This window comes from Nomascus leucogenys, chromosome 17 (assembly GCF_006542625.1).
Source record: "Nomascus leucogenys isolate Asia chromosome 17, Asia_NLE_v1, whole genome shotgun sequence".
NCBI lineage: Eukaryota > Metazoa > Chordata > Mammalia > Primates > Hylobatidae > Nomascus > Nomascus leucogenys.
In genome coordinates this window covers 77,608,671-77,627,811 of record NC_044397.1, presented here as the reverse complement: position 1 = coordinate 77,627,811, position 19,141 = coordinate 77,608,671, and the positions used below count along the sequence as shown (strand labels likewise).

The following is a 19,141-nucleotide window of genomic DNA, read 5'->3' as shown; positions in this document are numbered from 1 at the left end:
TATAGCAATCCTGCATCTACATAAAAGCTGCATTTTCAATGTGAGATAAAACGATGTTCTGCCAAAAGTGCAAGCCTGCTGGAGTAGCTGCAGTGATGGGTTCATGACTATTCTTTTCTTTTTTTTACAATGGTCCTTACATTGGATTTATCTTGAAATGGAGGGCAAACCCAGCTGCAGACCTCATTCCATGGTATGTATCAGGCAATTCAACTTTTTCTTGTAATGTCATGACTTTTCTCAGCTTCTTAGGAGCACTTCCATCATCACTAGTGGCACTTTGTATGGGTCCCATGGTGTCATTCAAGGTTTATGGTATTGCACTAAACATGATAAAAAATACAAGAGAATTCCAAGAGATCAATTTTTACTATGATACACAATTTACTGAAGAGATGAACCACTCACACAAAGATGATTAGTGTCACATGACATTTTATGCCCAATACTTGTAACACTTGAGTTCACTGCAATAGCAACAGGAGGTGGCCACAAAATTATTACGGTAGTACAGTATTACTACAGTTAATTTTATGCCATTATGATTTAATGCATCTTTACATTTCTTTACATTTCTCTCAACTGTGAATGGTGCCATGTATGGTCTATAAATATTTGTAAATTTTGATAAATTTTAACTCTTTATAACAGATTTGCGCATATTTATAAACTAGTATCTATCTACATATATTTTATGCGTTCATGACATATCTAACTTTTTCTTAATGTTTTTGATATTTCTAGGCCATGTGGTTCATCTGTTTTTTCAAACTGTCACAAATCCTCAAAAAAATTTTCACTTATCTATGGAAAAAAATAGGTGTATAAGTGGGCCTATGGAGTTCAAATCTGTGTTGTTCAAGGGTCAACTGTAATTACAAAATTAGATGGAGGAAAATGGCAACTCCGAAACAAGCACTTCGGGGGTGGAGCCAAGATGGCCGAATAGGAACAGCTCCGGTCTCCAGCTCCCAGCCCCAGCGACACAGAAGACGGGTTATTTCTGCATTTCTGCTTGAGGTACCGGTTTCATCTCACTAGGGAGTGCCTAACAGTGGGTGCAGGACAGGCGGTGAAGCGCACTGTGCACGAGCCGAAGCAGGGCGAGGCACTGCCTCACTCGGGAAGCGGAAGGGGTCAGGGAGTTCCCTTTCCTAGTCAAAGAAAGGGGAAGCAGACGGCACCTGGAATATCGGGTCAGTCCCATCCTAATACTGCGCTTTTCCAACGGGCCTGGAAAACGGCACACTAGGAGATTGTGTCCCGCACCTGGCTCAGAGGGTCCTATGCCCACGGAGTCTCGCTAATTGCTAGCACAACAGTCTGAGATCAAGCTGCGAGGCGGCAGCGAGGCTGGGGGAGGGGCGCCCGCCATTGCCCAGGCTTGCTTAGGTAAACAAAGCAGCCAGGAAGCTCGAACTGGGTGGAGCCCACCACAGCTCAAGGAGGCCTGCCTGCCTCTGTAGGCTCCACCTCTGGGGGCAGGGCACAGACAAACAAAAACTCTGCAAGAACTTCCACAGACTTAAATGTCCCTGTCTGACTGACAGCTTTGAAGAGAGTAGTGGTTCTCCCAGCACGCAGCTGGAGCTCTGAGAACAGTCAGACTGCCTCCTAAAGTGGGTCCCTCACCCCTGAGCAGCCTAACTGGGAGGCACCCCCCCAGTAGGGACAGACTGACACCTCATTCAACCCGGTAGTTCTCTGAGACAACTTTCAGAGGAACTATCAGACAGCTGAATTTGTGGTCTCACGAAAATCCGCTGTTCTGCAGCCACCGCTGCTGACACCCAGCCAAACAGGGTCTGGAGTGCACCTCTAGTAAACTCCAACAGACCTGCAGCTGAGGGTCCTGTCTGGTAGAAGGAAAACTAACAAACAGAAAGGACATCCACACCAAAAACCCATCTGTACATCACCATCATCAAAGACAAAAAGTAGATAAAACCACAAAGATGGGGAAAAAACAGACCAAAAAAACTGGAAACTCTAAAAAACAGAGCACCTCTCCTCCTCCAAAGGAACGCAGTTCCTCACCAGCAACGGAACAAAGCTGGATGGAGGATGACTTTGATGAGTTGAGAGAAGAAGGCTTCAGACGATCAAACTACTCTGAGCTACGAGAGGAAATTCAAAACAACAGCAAAGAAGTTAAAAACTTTGAAAAAAAATTAGAAGAATGGATAACTAGAATAACCAATGGAGAGAAGGGCTTCAAGGAGCTGATGGAGCTGAAAGCCAAGTTTCGAGAACTACGCGAAGATTGCAGAAGCCTCAGTAGCAGATGCGATCAACTGGAAGAAAGGGTATCGCTGATGGAAGATGAAATGAATGAAATGAAGAGAGAAGGGAAGTTTAGAGAAAAAAGGATAAAAAGAAATGAACAAAGCCTCCAAGAAATTTGGGACTATGTGAAAAGACCAAACCTACGTCTGATTGGTGTACCTGAAAATGATGGGGAGAATGGAACCAAGTTGGAAAACACTCTGCAAGATATTATCCAGGAGAACTTCCCCAATCTAGCAAGGCAGGCCAGCATTCAGATTCAGGAAATACAGAGAACGCCACAAAGATATTCCTCGAGAAGGGCAACTCCAAGACACATTATTGTCAGATTCACCAAAGTTGAAATGAAAGAAAAAATGTTAAGGGCAGCCAGAGAGAAAGGTCGGGTTACCCACAAAGGGAAGCCCATCAGACTAACAGCTGATCTCTCAGCAGAAACTCTACAAGCCAGAAGAGAGTGGGGGCCGATATTCAACATTCTTAAAGAAAAGAATTTTCAACCCAGAATCTCCTATCCCGCCAAACTAAGCTTCATAAGTGAAGGAGAAATAAAACACTTTACAGACAAGCAAACGCTGAGTGATTTTGTCACCACCAGGCCTGCCCTAAAAGAGCTCCTGAAGGAAGCACTAAACATGGAAAGGAACAACCGGTACCAGCCACTGCAAAAACATGCCAAATTGTAAAGACCATCGAGACTAGGAAGAAACTATAGCAACTAACGAGCAAAATAACCAACTAACATCATAATGACAGGATCAGATTCACACATAACAATATTAACGTTAAATGTAAATGGGCTAAATGCTCCAATCAAAAGACACAGACTGGCAAACTGGATAAGGAGTCAGGACCCATCAGTGTGCTGTATTCAGGAAACCCATCTCACGTGCAGAGACACACATAGACTCAAAATAAAGGGATGGAGGAAGATCTATCAAGCAACTGGAAAACAAAAAAAGGCAGGGGTTGCAATCCTAGTCTCTGATAAAATAGACTTTAAACCAACAAAGATCAAAAGAGACAAAGAAGGCCATTACATAATGGTAAAGGGATCAATTCAACAAGAAGAGCTAACTATCCTAAATATATATGCACCCAACATAGGAGCACCCAGATTCATAAAGCAAGTCCTGAGTGACCTACAAAGGGACTTAAACTCCCACACAATAATAATGGGAGATTTTAACACCCCACTGTCAGCATTAGACAGATCAACAAGACAGAAAGTTAACAAGGATATCCAGGAATTGAACTCAGCTCTACATAAAGTGGACCTAATAGACATCTACAGAACTCTCCACCCCAAGTCAACAGAATATACATTTTTTTCAGCACCACACCACACCTATTCCAAAATTGACCACATAGTTGGAAGTAAAGCTCTCCTCAGCAAATGTAAAAGAACAGAAATTATAACAAACTGTCTCTCAGACCACAGTGCAATCAAGCTAGAACTCAGGATTAAGAAACTCACTCAAAACCGCTCTACTACATGGAAACTGAACAACCTGCTCCTGAATGACTATTGGGTACATAATGAAATGAAGGCAGAAATAAAGATGTTCTTTGAAACCAACGAGAACAAAGACACAACATACCAGAATCTCTGGGACACATTCAAAGCAGTGTGTAGAGGGAAATTTATAGCACTAAATGCCCACAAGAGAAAGCAGGAAAGATCCAAAATTGACTCCCTAACATCACAATTAAAAGAACTAGAAAAGCAAGAGCAAACACATTCAAAAGCTAGCAGAAGGCTAGAAATAACTAAAATCAGAGCAGAACTGAAGGAAATAGAGACACAAAAAACCCTTCAAAAAATTAATGAATCCAGGAGCTGGTTTTTTGAAAAGATCAACAAAATTGATGGACCGCTAGCAAGACTAATAAAGAAGAAAAGAGAGAAGAATCAAATAGATGCAATAAAAAACGAAAAAGGGGATATCACCACTGATCCCACAGAAATACAATCTACCATCAGAGAATACTACAAACACCTCTATGCAAATAAACTAGAAAATCTAGAAGAAATGGATAAATTCCTCGACAAATACACCCTCCCAAGACTAAACCAGGAAGAAGTTGAATCTCTGAATAGACCAATAACAGGTTCTGAAATTGTGGCAATAATCAATAGCTTACCAACCAAAAAGAGTCCAGGACCTGATGGATTCACAGCTGAATTCTACCAGAGGTACAAGGAGGAACTGGTACCATTCCTTCTGAAACTATTCCAATTGATAGAAAAAGAGGGAATCCTCCCTAACACATTTTATGAAGCCAGCATCGTCCTGATACCAAAACCTGGCAGAGACATAACCAAAAAAGAGAATTTCAGACCAATATCCTTGATGAACATTGATGCAAAAATCCTCAATAAAATACTGGCAAACCGAATCCAGCAGCACATCAAAAAGCTTATCCACCATGATCAAGTGGGCTTCATCCCTGGGATGCAAGGCTGGTTCAACATACGCAAATCAATAAATGTAATCCAGCATATAAACAGAACCAAAGACAAAAACCACATGATTATCTCAATAGATGCAGAAAAGGCCTTTGACAAAATTCAACAACCCTTCATGCTAAAAACTCTCAATAAATTAGGTATTGATGGGACGTATCTCAAAATAATAAGAGCTATCTACGACAAACCCACAGCCAATATCATACTGAATGGGCAAAAACTGGAAGCATTCCCTCTGAAAACTGGCACAAGACAGGGATGCCCTCTCTCACCGCTCCTATTCAACATAGTGCTGGAAGTTCTGGCCAGAGCAATCAGGCAGGAGAAGGAAATAAAAGGTATTCAATTAGGAAAAGAGGAAGTCAAATTGTCCCTGTTTGCAGATGACATGATTGTATATCTAGAAAATCCCATTGTCTCAGCCCAAAATCTCCTTAAGCTGATTAGCAACTTCAGCAAAGTCTCAGGATACAAAATCAATGTACAAAAATCACAAGCATTCTTGTACACCAATCACAGACAAACAGAGAGCCAAATCATGAGTGAACTCCCATTCACAATTGCTTCAAAGAGAATAAAATACCTAGGAATCCAACTTACAAGGGATGTGAAGGACCTCTTCAAGGAGAACTACAAACCACTGCTCAATGAAATAAAAGAGGATACAAACAAATGGAAGAACATTCCATGCTCATGGGTTGGAAGAATCAATATCGTGAAAATGGCCATACTGCCCAAGGTAATTTATAGATTCAATGCCATCCCCATCAAGCTACCAATGACTTTCTTCACAGAATTGGAAAAAACTAAAGTTCATATGGAACCAAAAAAGAGCCCGCATCGCCAAGTCAATCCTAAGCCAAAAGAACAAAGCTGGAGGCATCACGCTACCTGACTTCAAACTATACTACAAGGCTACAGTAACCAAAACAGCATGGTACTGGTACCACAACAGAGACATAGATCAATGGAACAGAACAGAGCCCTCAGAAATGATGCCGCATAGCTACAACTATCTGATCTTTGACAAACCTGACAAAAACAAGAAATGGGGAAAGGATTCCCTATTTAATAAATGGTGCTGGGAAAACTGGCTAGCCATATGTAGAAAGCTGCAACTGGATCCCTTCCTTACACCTTATACAAAAATTAATTCAAGATGGATTAAAGACTTATATGTTAGACCTAAAACCATTAAAATCCTACAAGAAAACCTAGGCAATACCATTCAGGACATAGGCGTGGGCAAGGACTTCATGTCTAAAACACCAAAAGCAATGGCAACAAAAGCCAAAATCAACAAATGGGATCTCATTAAACTAAAGAGCTTCTGCACAGCAAAAGAAACTATCATCAGAATGAACAGGCAACCTAGAGAATGGGAGAAAATGTTTGCAACCTACTCATCTGACAAAGGGCTAATATCCAGAATCTACAATGAACTCAAACAAATTTACAAGAAAAAAACAACCCCATCAAAAAGTGGGCAGAGGACATGAAGAAACACTTCTCAAAAGAAGACATTTATGCAGCCAGAAAACACATGAAGAAATGCTCATCATCACTGGCCATCAGAGAAATGCAAATCAAAACCACAGTGAGGTACCATCTCACACCAGTTAGAATGGCCATCATTAAAAAATCAGGAAACAACAGGTGCTGGAGAGGATGTGGAGAAATAGGAACACTTTTACACTGTTGGTGGGACTGTAAACTAGTTCAACCATTGTGGAAGTCAGTGTGGCGATTCCTCAGGGATCTCGAACTAGAAATACCATTTGACCCAGCCATCCCATTACTGGGTATATACCCAAAGGACTATAAATCATGCTGCTATAAAGACACATGCACACGTATGTTTATTGCGGCACTATTCACAATAGCAAAGAGTTGGAACCAACCCAAATGTCCAACAACGATAGACTGGATTAAGAAAATGTGGCACATATAACACCATGGAATACTATGCAGCCATAAAAAATGATGAGTTCGTGTCCTTTGTAGGGACATGGATGAAACTGGAAAACATCATTCTCAGTAAACTATCGCAAGGACAAAAAACCAAACACCGCATGTTCTCTCTCATAGGTGGGAATTGAACAATGAGAACTCATGGACACAGGAAGGGGAACATCACACTCCGGGGACTGTTGTGGGGTGGGGGGAGGGGGGAGGGACAGCATTAGGAGATACACCTAATGCTAAATGACGAGTTAATGGGTGCAGGAAATCAACATGGCACATGGATACATATGTAACAAACCTGCACATTGTGCACATGTACCCTAAAACCCTAAAGTATAATAAAAAAAAGCAAAAAAAAAAAAAAAGGAATAAAAAATTGTACAGCCATTCTGAAAAAAAAACAAAAGAAACAAGCACTTCGAATAAAGGCAGTTTTAAGGATGATTTCAGTAGTTGCTGGGGTGACAGACATGTCAAGATCCTAATAATGAATTTTTCTCCCCCCTTTTTTTTTTTTTTGAGATCGGTTCTTGCTCTGTCACCCAGGCTGACTGCAGTGGCTCTATCATGGCTCACTGCAGCCTCAATCCCCCACCCCTGGGCTCAGGTGATCCCCCCACCACCCCAGCCTCCTAAGTAGCTGGGACTATAAGTGTGTGTCACCACACTCGACTAACTTTTTTGTTTTTTGTAGAGATGGGGTCTTACTATGTTGCCCTGGCTGGTGTCAAACTCCTGGGCTTGAGTGATCCTCCTGCCTCAGCTTCCCAAAGTGTTGGGATTACAGGCATGAGCCATCACGTCTGGCCAATAATGGACATATTTTTAATAAGTAAATTGGCTGATGTCTGCTTAAGCCCACCAGGAATGATGCAAAACTAATTTATTCCAAATAAATGTTTTAAAATCTGAGCAAACAAAGAATCCACAGGTTGAAGAAAGAAGAATAAAAATATGGTCAGGGAAGAGAAAGGAACATTAGTCAATTTTACATCATCAAGTCAAGGTCATTAATGTAAAAATTTTACCTGCCCAGTCCCAACAGCTCCACAGTACACCACGTTGGAGCCCATGCACCCCAGCAACTCTTGGGCAGCAGCAAATTCATCTTCAACTCCTCCCACCATAAACGTGAGGTTCCCAGATCGTGCAGCTCCTACACCTGAATCATTTGGGGGTAAAGGGATAGAAGCAAAAGAATATATTTCTTAAAATGTTTAGGCAGATAATAAAATTAGAGAAACCAACTAAAAACATCCTGCCTCCAATCTGTATTTATGCCAGGCATGTATAAGATACTCTAAATCTCTACAGAAATATTCAGCAATCAAGTATCGCCCAGATTAATCACAAACCCAAAGAGACAGATTCAGTTGTACTCTCAATCTCAACTCAATCATTTTGGCACAATCATGGCCTAACAGATAAGGGAACTTAAAATGTAAATGTTATTATTCCCATGCATCTATTATTCTCCTAAGAAACCTATTAAGTTATAGAAAGTATACAAAAAAAAGTTTTACCTGGGCCCTGATCAGCAAAGGAGCAGCCAGAGAGAGGGTCTGCTGCCCACGTTTGGATTCGGGATTCTTGCTCACTCACCCACTCTCCAAATACTATCTATAAGTGAAATCTACAAAGAGGGAGACCTGGCTCTTTGTTCCTTAAACAAGTAGGCATTTCAGATGGTAGATTCTTTTTTTAAGGCAAGGAAAACTGTTGCTTATTTTGACTGATTATTCTTATGTGTACTTTTCAATATTATTTGATTTTTCTTTTCCTTCCTGCTATACATCTTTTGGGCAATTTATTTTTAGTGATATGAGCAAGAAGAAGAAATAAACTTTAACACTGACTTCACTACTCCTTAGTAGCTTTTAACAGAGGCTTAATGCATGTTCATTCATTCTAATGATTGGAGAAACAACTTTCAATTTAGCACAGAAAATATGATCTAGACTTGTCCTAAAAGGGAGAGGAAGAAGCTTCATTCATCTAAATTTTTATTAACTATAAAATAAAACCAAGAGTATTATTACTGTTTTTAATATTGAAAGAAATCTTGATTCATAATTTTCAAGTTAGGCTTTATTTTTCAAAACTTCCCAGGCAAGTATGTGGAAGAACTTATTTTACAGTACACTAAGAACAAAGAAACTGTAATTGTCTGTAGTATATATAAAATCTGGCCATTAGAATAGACAGCTGCAAGTAATGGCCTGCTTTTGAATTTAATGTGTTCAATGAAATACAGTATTTATATGTTTTTTAAAAGCCCAAGTGAAGAGATACCTATTTCATTCAAATTGTGAATATTTTGCTATTGTCAAATAGCTTTCTATTTTACAGTTTATACTATTCATAACCAATTATTAAAAGCCAAAAAAGCCAAAATAGATTATAGACAAAAACCCAATTTATAAAAAATGCTTTCAATTAGCCAATCTATGTCATTCAAACATTCCTATAACATTAAAGTGACTGCTGTTTTGTTAGTTTCTAGTTTATCAAGATGGTAAACCATTAATGTTTTACAATTATTTTGCTCAATTTCTATAGCCATTTTTATTTAAACCATATAACTACCATTCCTCCTAATCCTGTTGATCTCACCTAGAGAAATTAAGTAGATGATTTAAGTCAAAGCTTACAAGCAAATCCAGCACTATCCATCATCGATCAATAGCTTTGCTTTGTATTTAGATTACAGACTGCTAAATAGCTTCAGAGTCATTTATTTAAAAAAAATTAATGCTGACAATGGTTCTCAGCTGGTTAGTCTTTTGACAGGTGTACTTTCTCACTTGTTCAAACACATATTTTAAAAAGCAGAAATAAGTTGCTTAAGCAAGAGAAGACCACAAAAGAAAGAATAATTTATCTTTTAATTCAGAGGTCTGTGGTAGTTCAACTCTTTCCTCATATTGATGTGGTATCATAATTATTTCCGACTTCATCATAACCTACACCCCAAAGTAAGCATCTAACTAAAATGGGTAATTCTAAAGTTTTGACATTCCTTGGAACCAAATCTTATCTCTCATACATATTCCTTTAATCATATAACACTATCAAGCCTAGTCCCACTGCAAAGGAGAATTAAGACCTAAATTAGCTAGGCATGTTGGCTCACATCTGTAATCCCAGCACTTTGGGAGGTTGAGGCTGGTGGACTGCTTGAGCCTAGAAGTTTGAGACCAGCCTGGGCAACATGATGAAACCCTGTCTTTACAAAAAATACAAAAATTAGCTGGGCATGGTGGCATGTGCCTGTAGTCCCAGCTACTCAGGAGGCTGAGATGGAGGATTGCTTGAACCCAGAAGGTGGAGGCTGCAGTGAGCTGAGATCGCGCCACTGCACTCCAGCCTGGACAACAGAGCAAGACCCTGTCTCAAAAACAAAACAAAAAGACCGAAATTATCCTGAAATAAATGTAACCATTTTGAACTTAGGAAAGAATATCTAGAAAGCTGCGACTCTAAAACTGTGTAAGACAGCTTATGGATTTCAGAAGACATTGTATAGATGTTTATGTCTATCAAAAATGAAGAAATTTATTACAATGACATGCCATTTTGATTCTAGTCCATTTTCTAAAATATAAAAACACACAATGCATATTCGGGTTGTTGCTAGAATACTGGAAGAAATATTTATTTTACATATATTTTATTAATTATATATACAAAACCAAAATCCACCCTGTGCTTAATTCTATTACAGCATTTATCATACTTTATTAAAATCTTGGATTTTCTTGTCTGATTCCTCCATTATAAACTTCCTACAAAGTCAGCACTGAGGTCATAGCTTGCCAGCATCCCCATTACCTATTACAGTGCATGATATACTCAACAAATGGTTGGTTGATAAATAGCATTGTAGAAAGGGTAAAAGATCTGGAGATGTTATATTTTGTTTTGGGGATGTGCCACTTGCTGGCAAATTGTGTGACAAATTATTTAACTTCTGAGTCTCAGTGTATAAAACAGGAAAGTATTAATAACTTCTTCATAGATTGGCTGTGAATATGTGAATGTATGCTGTAATATAAAAATGCTATTTATTTATTTATTTTTTGAGACAGGGTCTTGCACTGTCACCCTGGCTGGAGTGTGATGATCATAGCTCACTGCAGCCTCAACTTCCCAGGCTCAAGCAATCCTCCCACCTCAGCCTTTCGAGTAGCTCAGACTACAGGCATGTGCCACTGTGCCTGGCTATTTGTTTTTGTTTTTGTTGTTGTTGTTTTTGGTAGAGACGGGGTTTCACTTTATTGCCCAGGTTGGTCTCGAACTCCTGGGCTCAAGCAATTCTCCTGCCTTGGTCTCCCAAAGTGCTGGGATTACAGGTATGAGCACCGTGCCCAGCTAAAAATGCTATTTAAATGTAAGGGCTTACTACTTTTCAACTTGAATTTGTGAAGTGGGGATTTTCCTATTTAGTTACTTAAGGCATTGTCTTCTCTGGGATAATTTTAGCCTCTCTTTTTAAGTATTAGCGGGTTTGGGCTGCACCTATAAATAACAGAAGCAGGATGGCACAGATTAAGAAGAATTTTAGTGGTCTACAGACCCTATGTTAAGATGACATCACTGTGAAGACTTCTTGCAAAATCTTTCTCTGGCAGCATAGTGAATGGGAAAGACAAGAAATCTGCATTTGTTTTATCTATTCAACACAATTAACTAAGAATCAGGCCCTGTGGTAAGCCCTTGGGTGAAGGATGAATCACAAATGTCCCTGCTCCTAAGAAGGTACACACTGGTGATTCAGCCACTTCTCTCACTGTCCATCCCTACTACCCTGGTCTGAGCCACAGGTAACTCCTGCCTGGATTACTGCAATAGTCTCCTAATTTATTTCTCTTCTCCTCTTGTCTCTGTAGTCTGTTCTCCATATAGCAGCTAGAAGAATCCTCTTAAAATATAGATCTAGTTCACCCAGCTCATGTTTGTTCCCTATTCCCAACCCTCCAAAGACCTCCTATCCCTCTCAGTATAAAGTCCCAAGTCCTACAAAGCCCTACATGATGTGGCTCTGGGCTACCTCTCCTATTTCATTTCATATCATTCTTCCCATCACTTACTGCTTTCCAGCCACCTTGCCCTCCTTGCTGTTCTTGAAACAGGTGAAGTATGTTCCCATCTCAAAGCCTTGAATTTGCTATTCCTTTTGCCTGAAATATTCTTCCCCCAGATACTCATGACTGGTATAGTTTAGTTCATTCAGGCCTCTGTTCAAAATTCACCTCTTCAGAGAGGCCTTCCCTGACCACTCAACCTAACAATCTAAAATAGCATCTCATCGCTCTCTCCTTTTCCTGCTTCAATTTTATTCATAGCATTTATCACCTCTTTAACACTTTCATTTGTTTCTGGTCTGTATTCCCTAGAATAACACTAGCTCCATGAGGGCAGTGATTGTTGGCTCATTCACTCACATCCACTAGCTCTAGTACATAAGAGATTCTCAGGAGGCAAGAGAGAAGGAAAGTCTCAAGGAAACAGACAACGACTGTAATACCATGTGATAACTGCTCTCACAAGATATGCACAAGATGCCAAGGATTACAGACAAAGCATTTCTATCATTCCAGCAAGTCATTAAATGCTGCTCACCCTGTTTCTTCATCTAGGATGTGAAGTGGTTGGAGAAAATTATCATTGAATTCATTTTAAGCTTTTGAAATTCTATGATAATTTTTGGGTTTTCAAGTTCATAATCATCCACTTTCCCACATTTATTATATTAATACACAAAACTATGGCATGTTTTACTTTGTACAAAAAATATTGTTCCAAATGAGAAAAAAGAAAATTTTCTCATATAACTACATTAACTCTAAAAAGCCTAAATATTTATGGCTGCCTTTAGTGCTTTTTCTAATACTTTCCTGTGGTGATGTCTCTAGTGTTTCTCTCCCATAATACTAGAATCGGAAACATTGAACTCATTTGTACAAATAAATGAAAAAGCAAATGCCCAAACCATGCAAAATGCGTAGCTGACTACCCTGATTTTAAAGTGATAGACATCTGTCACTTCTCGTGGTAGTCTGTTTTGATTTTAATAAGCCTTATAGTGGAGAAGCACTTTTAAATCTAAGCCCAAATCCTCTAAGTCAGCCTCTCTCTCTCTCAAAAAAAAAAAAAGTATCATAGATGACTCCATTTGCTAAAACTACCTTCCTTCTTCCCTTCCACACCTACTTATAGTTGACATCAAAAATGCGATCATTGGAGATCCATTCTTCAGTGGTCCTCAACCCTGAGAATGAGGAAGAAACAATCTTTGTTCTCACGGAGTTTGAAATCTTGTGCTTGTGATGGTGGAGGGAGGGAGAAGTTTGAGAATGGAGGTGGGGGAAGGGGTAAGGAAAATACATATAGCTAACAAAAGAGTCAGATTCATGCTATTAGAGGGCATACAGTTGTACAGAGGTCCAAAGAGGAAAAATATCATCAGCAAATATTTATTCAGTGCCTTTAACAACTTGCTAGATCTTTGTGCTATGTGTAAAGATTCAATGAGTAAACATATTTGCTGAATCAAAAATAAGGACTTGTTTTCTGTTATATTCAGAAACTACTTGAAATATGACCATCGCAGAAAGTCCAAAATGTAAGGTCATGGTAGATATAAAACCTAGTCTTTGCACTCAAAAAGTCCAAAATATAATTAGGGAAAAGAGATGTATAACCAGAAGAAAATGCCAAAAGGTAGCATCACCTACCAAGTGTCAGATGAATGAGGGCAATCGCCACCAAATCCTGATTCCCCCTTTTCCTTTCATTTTTCAACCCTCGTTATTGAAAGAATAATGAATTCTCGGAAAGAGAAGGGGTGAAAAAACAAGATATTGTTCTTGAAGAGTAATATTCTTGCTGTCAACTGTAGGTAGGCATATAAAAACTGGTAAGAATATAGGTATTCTGAATCCATTTGCAAATCTAGTTCAGAGCAGTTTAACATGAACTGAGCAAGTAATCTGGTATGCTTTTTATTAGACGCTGAGTTCTGCCTGTTATCTAAATGCACATAATACTCCACCTCTCTTCACAACCAATGTGGGTTTGCTTATCAGAGCAAAAAAATTAGAGAGCTTTTAGAAAATCAGAAATAAGGAGAAATAAGTTCAAGAGACCTACTGTACAACATGGTGATTATAGTTAATAACAATTTATTGTATTCTTGAAAATTGCTAAGAGAGTAGATTTTAAGTGCTTTTATCACAAAAATAGTATGTGAGGTAATGCATATGTTAATTAATCCATTCCACAATATGTACATCTTTCAAAATATGTTGTACATGCTAAATATATACAATTTTTATTTGTCAATTAAAAAATGAAATCGAATTTTCAAAGGAAAACAAAATCAGTATTAAGAACAATAAAAAAAGAAACCATAGTATCTCACAACAAATCTCAAATATAGATCTGAGTATCTTAGAAGTCTTGGGAAACTCTATTTGGGAGCAAGCATATCTTTTCCTTGAACTGAGTTAACATATTTTTTAAAATTCTCATTTGGAACTTCATGCAGGAACAGTAAATGAAGTAATGAACAATGTTTTAACATTTTTGCATCAAAAATAGTGACCTTTTTTCCCAAGATAAACTGAATTGAAGCTTGGTTCTTGCTTTATATCCTTTTCAGGCTAATCTTAGCCTTATACCTATAAAAGAAGTAAAACTTAAATCACCTCATTCTAACATTTATGCTAATCTGTCTCCTAATCTTTGGGCAGTTTTATTTGATATAAGAATGAAAACAGGCTCAAGGCTTAAGTTATACATTAACATGAAAATAACCAGCAACTGAAAACATTATTCACTATTACTTAGCATTTCTTTTCTTTTTTTTTGAGATGGAGTCTCGCTCAGTCGCCAGGCTGGAGTGCAGTGGCACAATCTCAGCTCATTGCAACCTCCGCCCCCCAGGTTCAAGCGATTCTCCTGCCTCAGCCTCCCGAGTAGCTGGGACTACAGGCGCGCGCCACCACGCCTAGCTAAATTTTTTTGTATTTTTAGTAGAGACGGGGTTTCACCATGTTGGCCAGGATAGTCTCGATCTCTTTGCTTCGTGATCCTCCTGCCTCGGCCTCGCAAAGTGCTGGGATTACAGGCGTGAGTCACCATGCCCAGCCAGCATTTCTTATATAGTCTCAAAGTTCCTCCCATTTTTTCTCCATTAAGTTATTCTTTCTGAAGTATCTGTATATTTATGCTTCAGCAAAAAGGAAAACTACATAACTCATTGTACCCTCTCTTCTGTCTTGAGTTGTAGGAAGCAATGAATTTTCTCTTCTCTCCTTAAATGATCTCTGATTTTTAAATCTGTATTTTCCTTGTCAGTGAATCCTAATTACTTCTCTGGTCTCCTCATCTAACCCTTGCAACAAAAACTACCACTCAATGCACACTGAAAACTATTCGCAATGGCCAGAATGTGCAATGATTTTTCATGCACCCATGCCTATCTTGGGCTGTTCCCTCACATGAAATACCCTTCTCTGCCTTCTTTGCCTGGCTAACTCCTACTTATTTTTCAAGACTCAACTCACGACAACTCTGAGAAGTATTTCATGACCCCCCTTTCTCTATTCTTAAAACATTCCTGGTGATATCTCTAATAAAGCACTTACACTATAATCAATGATTTTTTTGGTGTGTCTTATTAAGATCCTTATTGGCATGAGCTGTTTGAATCTTTGCACCCAGCACATGGCATGTGTCTGATAAATGTTAATTTTCTTCTTAGTAGGCAGGCAGATATCAATGGCTAATAAAATGATCAAGAATACTCATTAAGACTCATTAAGGCTTAATATTTTCTAGTTTATCAAAAAGCTCTTTTTGGTATCAATATATTTATTGTAATCTTGAAAATTACTGACAGTAGATTTTTAAGTAACTTCACCACACCACACCAAACACACACACACACACACACACACACACACACACACACAGATGGTTAGTATGTGAGGTAATTAACTAGCTCAGTTTGGCCAATCTACAATGTATACATATTTTATAACATGTACACAATATATACAATTTTTATTTGTCAATTACTTTTTTAAAAGCTCAACTTTGGGGCAGCATGATTATTTACACGTGGTAATGGCATTTTCACTTACTGCTACATAAACATGCATAAGCTAAGTGTACATGTATGGAGACATTATTATGAAGAGTTAAAAGTGAAAAACGTGATTGAGGTAAAAGACTTGGAAAGAAATCACAGTGCAGGGTCACACCTCTTGGACTAGTTGTAACACCTCTCAATCTTGGTTTCTTCATCTGAAAACAGTGATAAAAACACTGGCCATACTAACTTTGACACTCAAATGAAATAATACATTGGAAAGGTATATAGCTATTACACAAATGTTATAAAAAATTTAAACATAACAAGTAAATTTATTCAGCTTAAACATGTTGAAGTCTTTGACCTAACAGTAGCAAAGAGCTGAAATTTGGAATTTAGCCTTACTGAAAAGCTGACCCAAAGAATTATGATAGATAAACCATGATGCAGGTGCTGATAACTTAGACGAACTACTCCCAAGTTACAAATAAGGAGATCATTTTCAATTGTATGGCTATTAGAAAGAAGGCTTCAAGTCCAAAGAGGGAAGAGATGGAAAACTAAAAAGTACAATTCAAATTATATTTGTCTTTAATACTGTAAAAATATTACCGCCAAAGCACTTCCATTGATATATAGCCAAACATAGTAAATCACTTAATTTACTTAAAAGAACTTAAATGTTTTAACCAGTGTGCCATCAAAAGAGATCAAGAAGAGGACCAATGGGACTTGGGCTGCAATGTGAGCCATCTTTAAAATGCAATTGTTCTAATCATTTTCTACAGATGCAGCCTCACAAGGGGCTGCTGTCACAGGGACCATTTACGACTTGTTATGGTGTCTCTATTGTTTACCAGCGACATTCGCAGAAAAAGGCGACAGCTGGGACAGAAAGCTGCTACTCAACGAACAATATAATCCCGTGAAAGTAATCAACAAATTTAAGGGTGTTAATTAACTTTACACTTTATCATGTTCAATTAGTTGTCCTTTCTAGAAAAGATTGCCGTGCACAATCAGTTTAGAGCGTGCCATGTTTGATTTGTAAGTGATCACTGTTTCTGTTTCAGAGTCCATGTCAGATGTTCTCTTGGGTTTTGGTGACACAGATGAATGGCTTTGCACATGTTAGGGGTGATCTGGTTTAACATAAGCCAGCATAACATAACCCCTTGTTAACACTATTTCTGGCATTATCCAAGCTGGAAACAGAAAAGCAAAAACACAGCACTCTTCTGGAGTCAGATAAACAAAGTTTAGTTAGCTTTTCCTGAAATAAACACAGACACAAATACATGAAGAAATAAGCAATTTTTCATCATTATTTTCAGAGTAAGACTTGTCTTTCAGGGGCATGTTTGGGATCATTTCCTCCCAGCAAGATCTCAAAGCTCTGCTGCATTATGCACAAAGCACCACTGTATCCTCAGACTTTACATAATGCAGACAGTCTTTTTTATGGCAGTTGAATAAATGCTAGGGATGTGTTGTTAAGTGCCAGCTTGTGTTAAATTCTAGAATATGACTTTTAAATCCAGAAACTGTATTTCACAAGTATGAAAAATCTGCAGGAAGAATATTAATCTATGAATGCAATTTGCCTTCTCTCTTACCTTAATGCACCTGTTCCTACTTGCTAATAGGACAAGGAAAAGCTCATGATGGAGTGACAATATATTCAGTATTGCATTTTAATGAAAGTCACTGCAGTAGTTCCTCTGAATTGATAAATAGAGCTCTGCATCAAAATATTTCATAAGCCATTGACAAAGTGAACAAAACTCAAAACTGAGATTTGGTAGGTGTTTATCTTTAAGAAAACAAAAGCAAGGGACATGCATCTATTTTTTTAGAAGAGGCATCTACATAGGATTGTGAAACATCTTAATAAAGCTATACCTTGCTCTTACAGACTAGCCATTTCCTGCACAACACACAAATTAAATGCATATAAATAAACTATAGCTGATTAGCTAAAGCCTACACAAGGACAAAGCTGAACTTCAAAATAGAAAAGTTGTTAACTCTGAAAGCTAATAATGTCCTAAGTTAAATATTAAAGAAGGAAATTATAGGCTATATCTGAAACAGCTGAAACCACAATACACAGCAGCAGAAAACATTAGTTTTCTGCAGAAGATCTGCAGGGAGAAGAGAAGCGGTCGATAGATCCTTAAATTGGAAGCAATAGCCGTTCTTCTATCCCAAGTTGGCAGCTGCTACATTTGCAGACCTGGTTCATTATTTACCCATAATGACCATCAAGCTGCAGTCAAAGTCAGATCACAACAACTGTCAGCAGCTCTTTTAATTAGCCTTGCTTGAATTCAGATAAATATCACAATAGACCTGCTTATGCTGAAAGAGCAACAGAATGTTCCGCATGGAGCTGGCTGGCTTGAGGAGGACCGATGCAGTACAGAAGCCGTAAGACAGAAATGCAGAGTGGGGTTTTTAAAGGGAGGGCAAATCAGAGAATGAAATGGTTTTCTTTTATTCTAAAAATCACTTTAAAAAGCAATTCCCTGGCATTCACCTCAGATCAAGATGGTGTACAATGTTGGTTTACAATAAAACGCTAAACTCCTGAAAGCTAAATAATAGCTGGAGCACAAAGAGAGTTAACTTAATGCCCCTGGAAAATATGATTTTTAAAACCCCGTCTTGCAAATAATGTCTCTTTCAGCTTTAAAAGTCATTTTTATTTTTACTATATTTATTTGAGATGGAGTTTTGCTCTTGTCGCCCAGGCTGGAGTACAATGGTGTGATCTTGGCTCACTACAACCTCTGCCTCCCAGGTTCAAGCGATTCTCCTGCCTCAGCCTCCCAAGTAGCTGGGTTTGTTTGTTTGTTTATGGAGTTTCGCTCTTTTCACCTAGGCTGGAGTACAGCGGTGCGATCCCAGCTCACTGCAACCTCCGCCTCTCGGGTTCAAGTGATTCTCCTGCCTCAGCCTCCTGAGTAGCTGGGATTATAGGCGCCCACTACCACAGCCGGCTGATTTTTGTATTTTTAGTAGAGACAGGGTTTCACCATGTTGGCCAGGCTTGTCTCGAACTCCTGACCTCAGGTGATCCACCTGCCTCAGCTTCCCAAAGTGCTGAGATTACAGGCGCGAGCCACCGCACCAAGCCAAAAGTCATTTTTAAAAGCCAAATAAGAGAAAAAAAAAGCCAAATAGCTTGTAATCTTTATGTCCTTCTAGTTTACTTTCTTTAGGCAATACGTGGTTTGTAACATTTCTGTGATTGGAGTTGGCTATTTTCCTATAAGTTTCACATGCATCCTTTCATTCAGCATTAACAATCACAAAGT

General features: G+C 38.7%; 1 protein-coding gene across 2 annotated transcripts in view; it reads right to left on the bottom strand.

Annotated features, from left to right (window-relative positions):
- HIBADH (3-hydroxyisobutyrate dehydrogenase) overlaps window positions 1-19,141 on the bottom strand; it is a 221,236-nt gene that overhangs the window by 15,975 nt on the left and 186,120 nt on the right. For both annotated transcript variants that reach the window (XM_030795573.1, XM_003270460.1), the window contains exon 5: window positions 7,750-7,883. In XM_030795573.1, coding sequence (XP_030651433.1) covers window positions 7,750-7,883 — 134 coding nt within the window. The remainder of the gene's footprint in view (window positions 1-7,749; window positions 7,884-19,141) is intronic.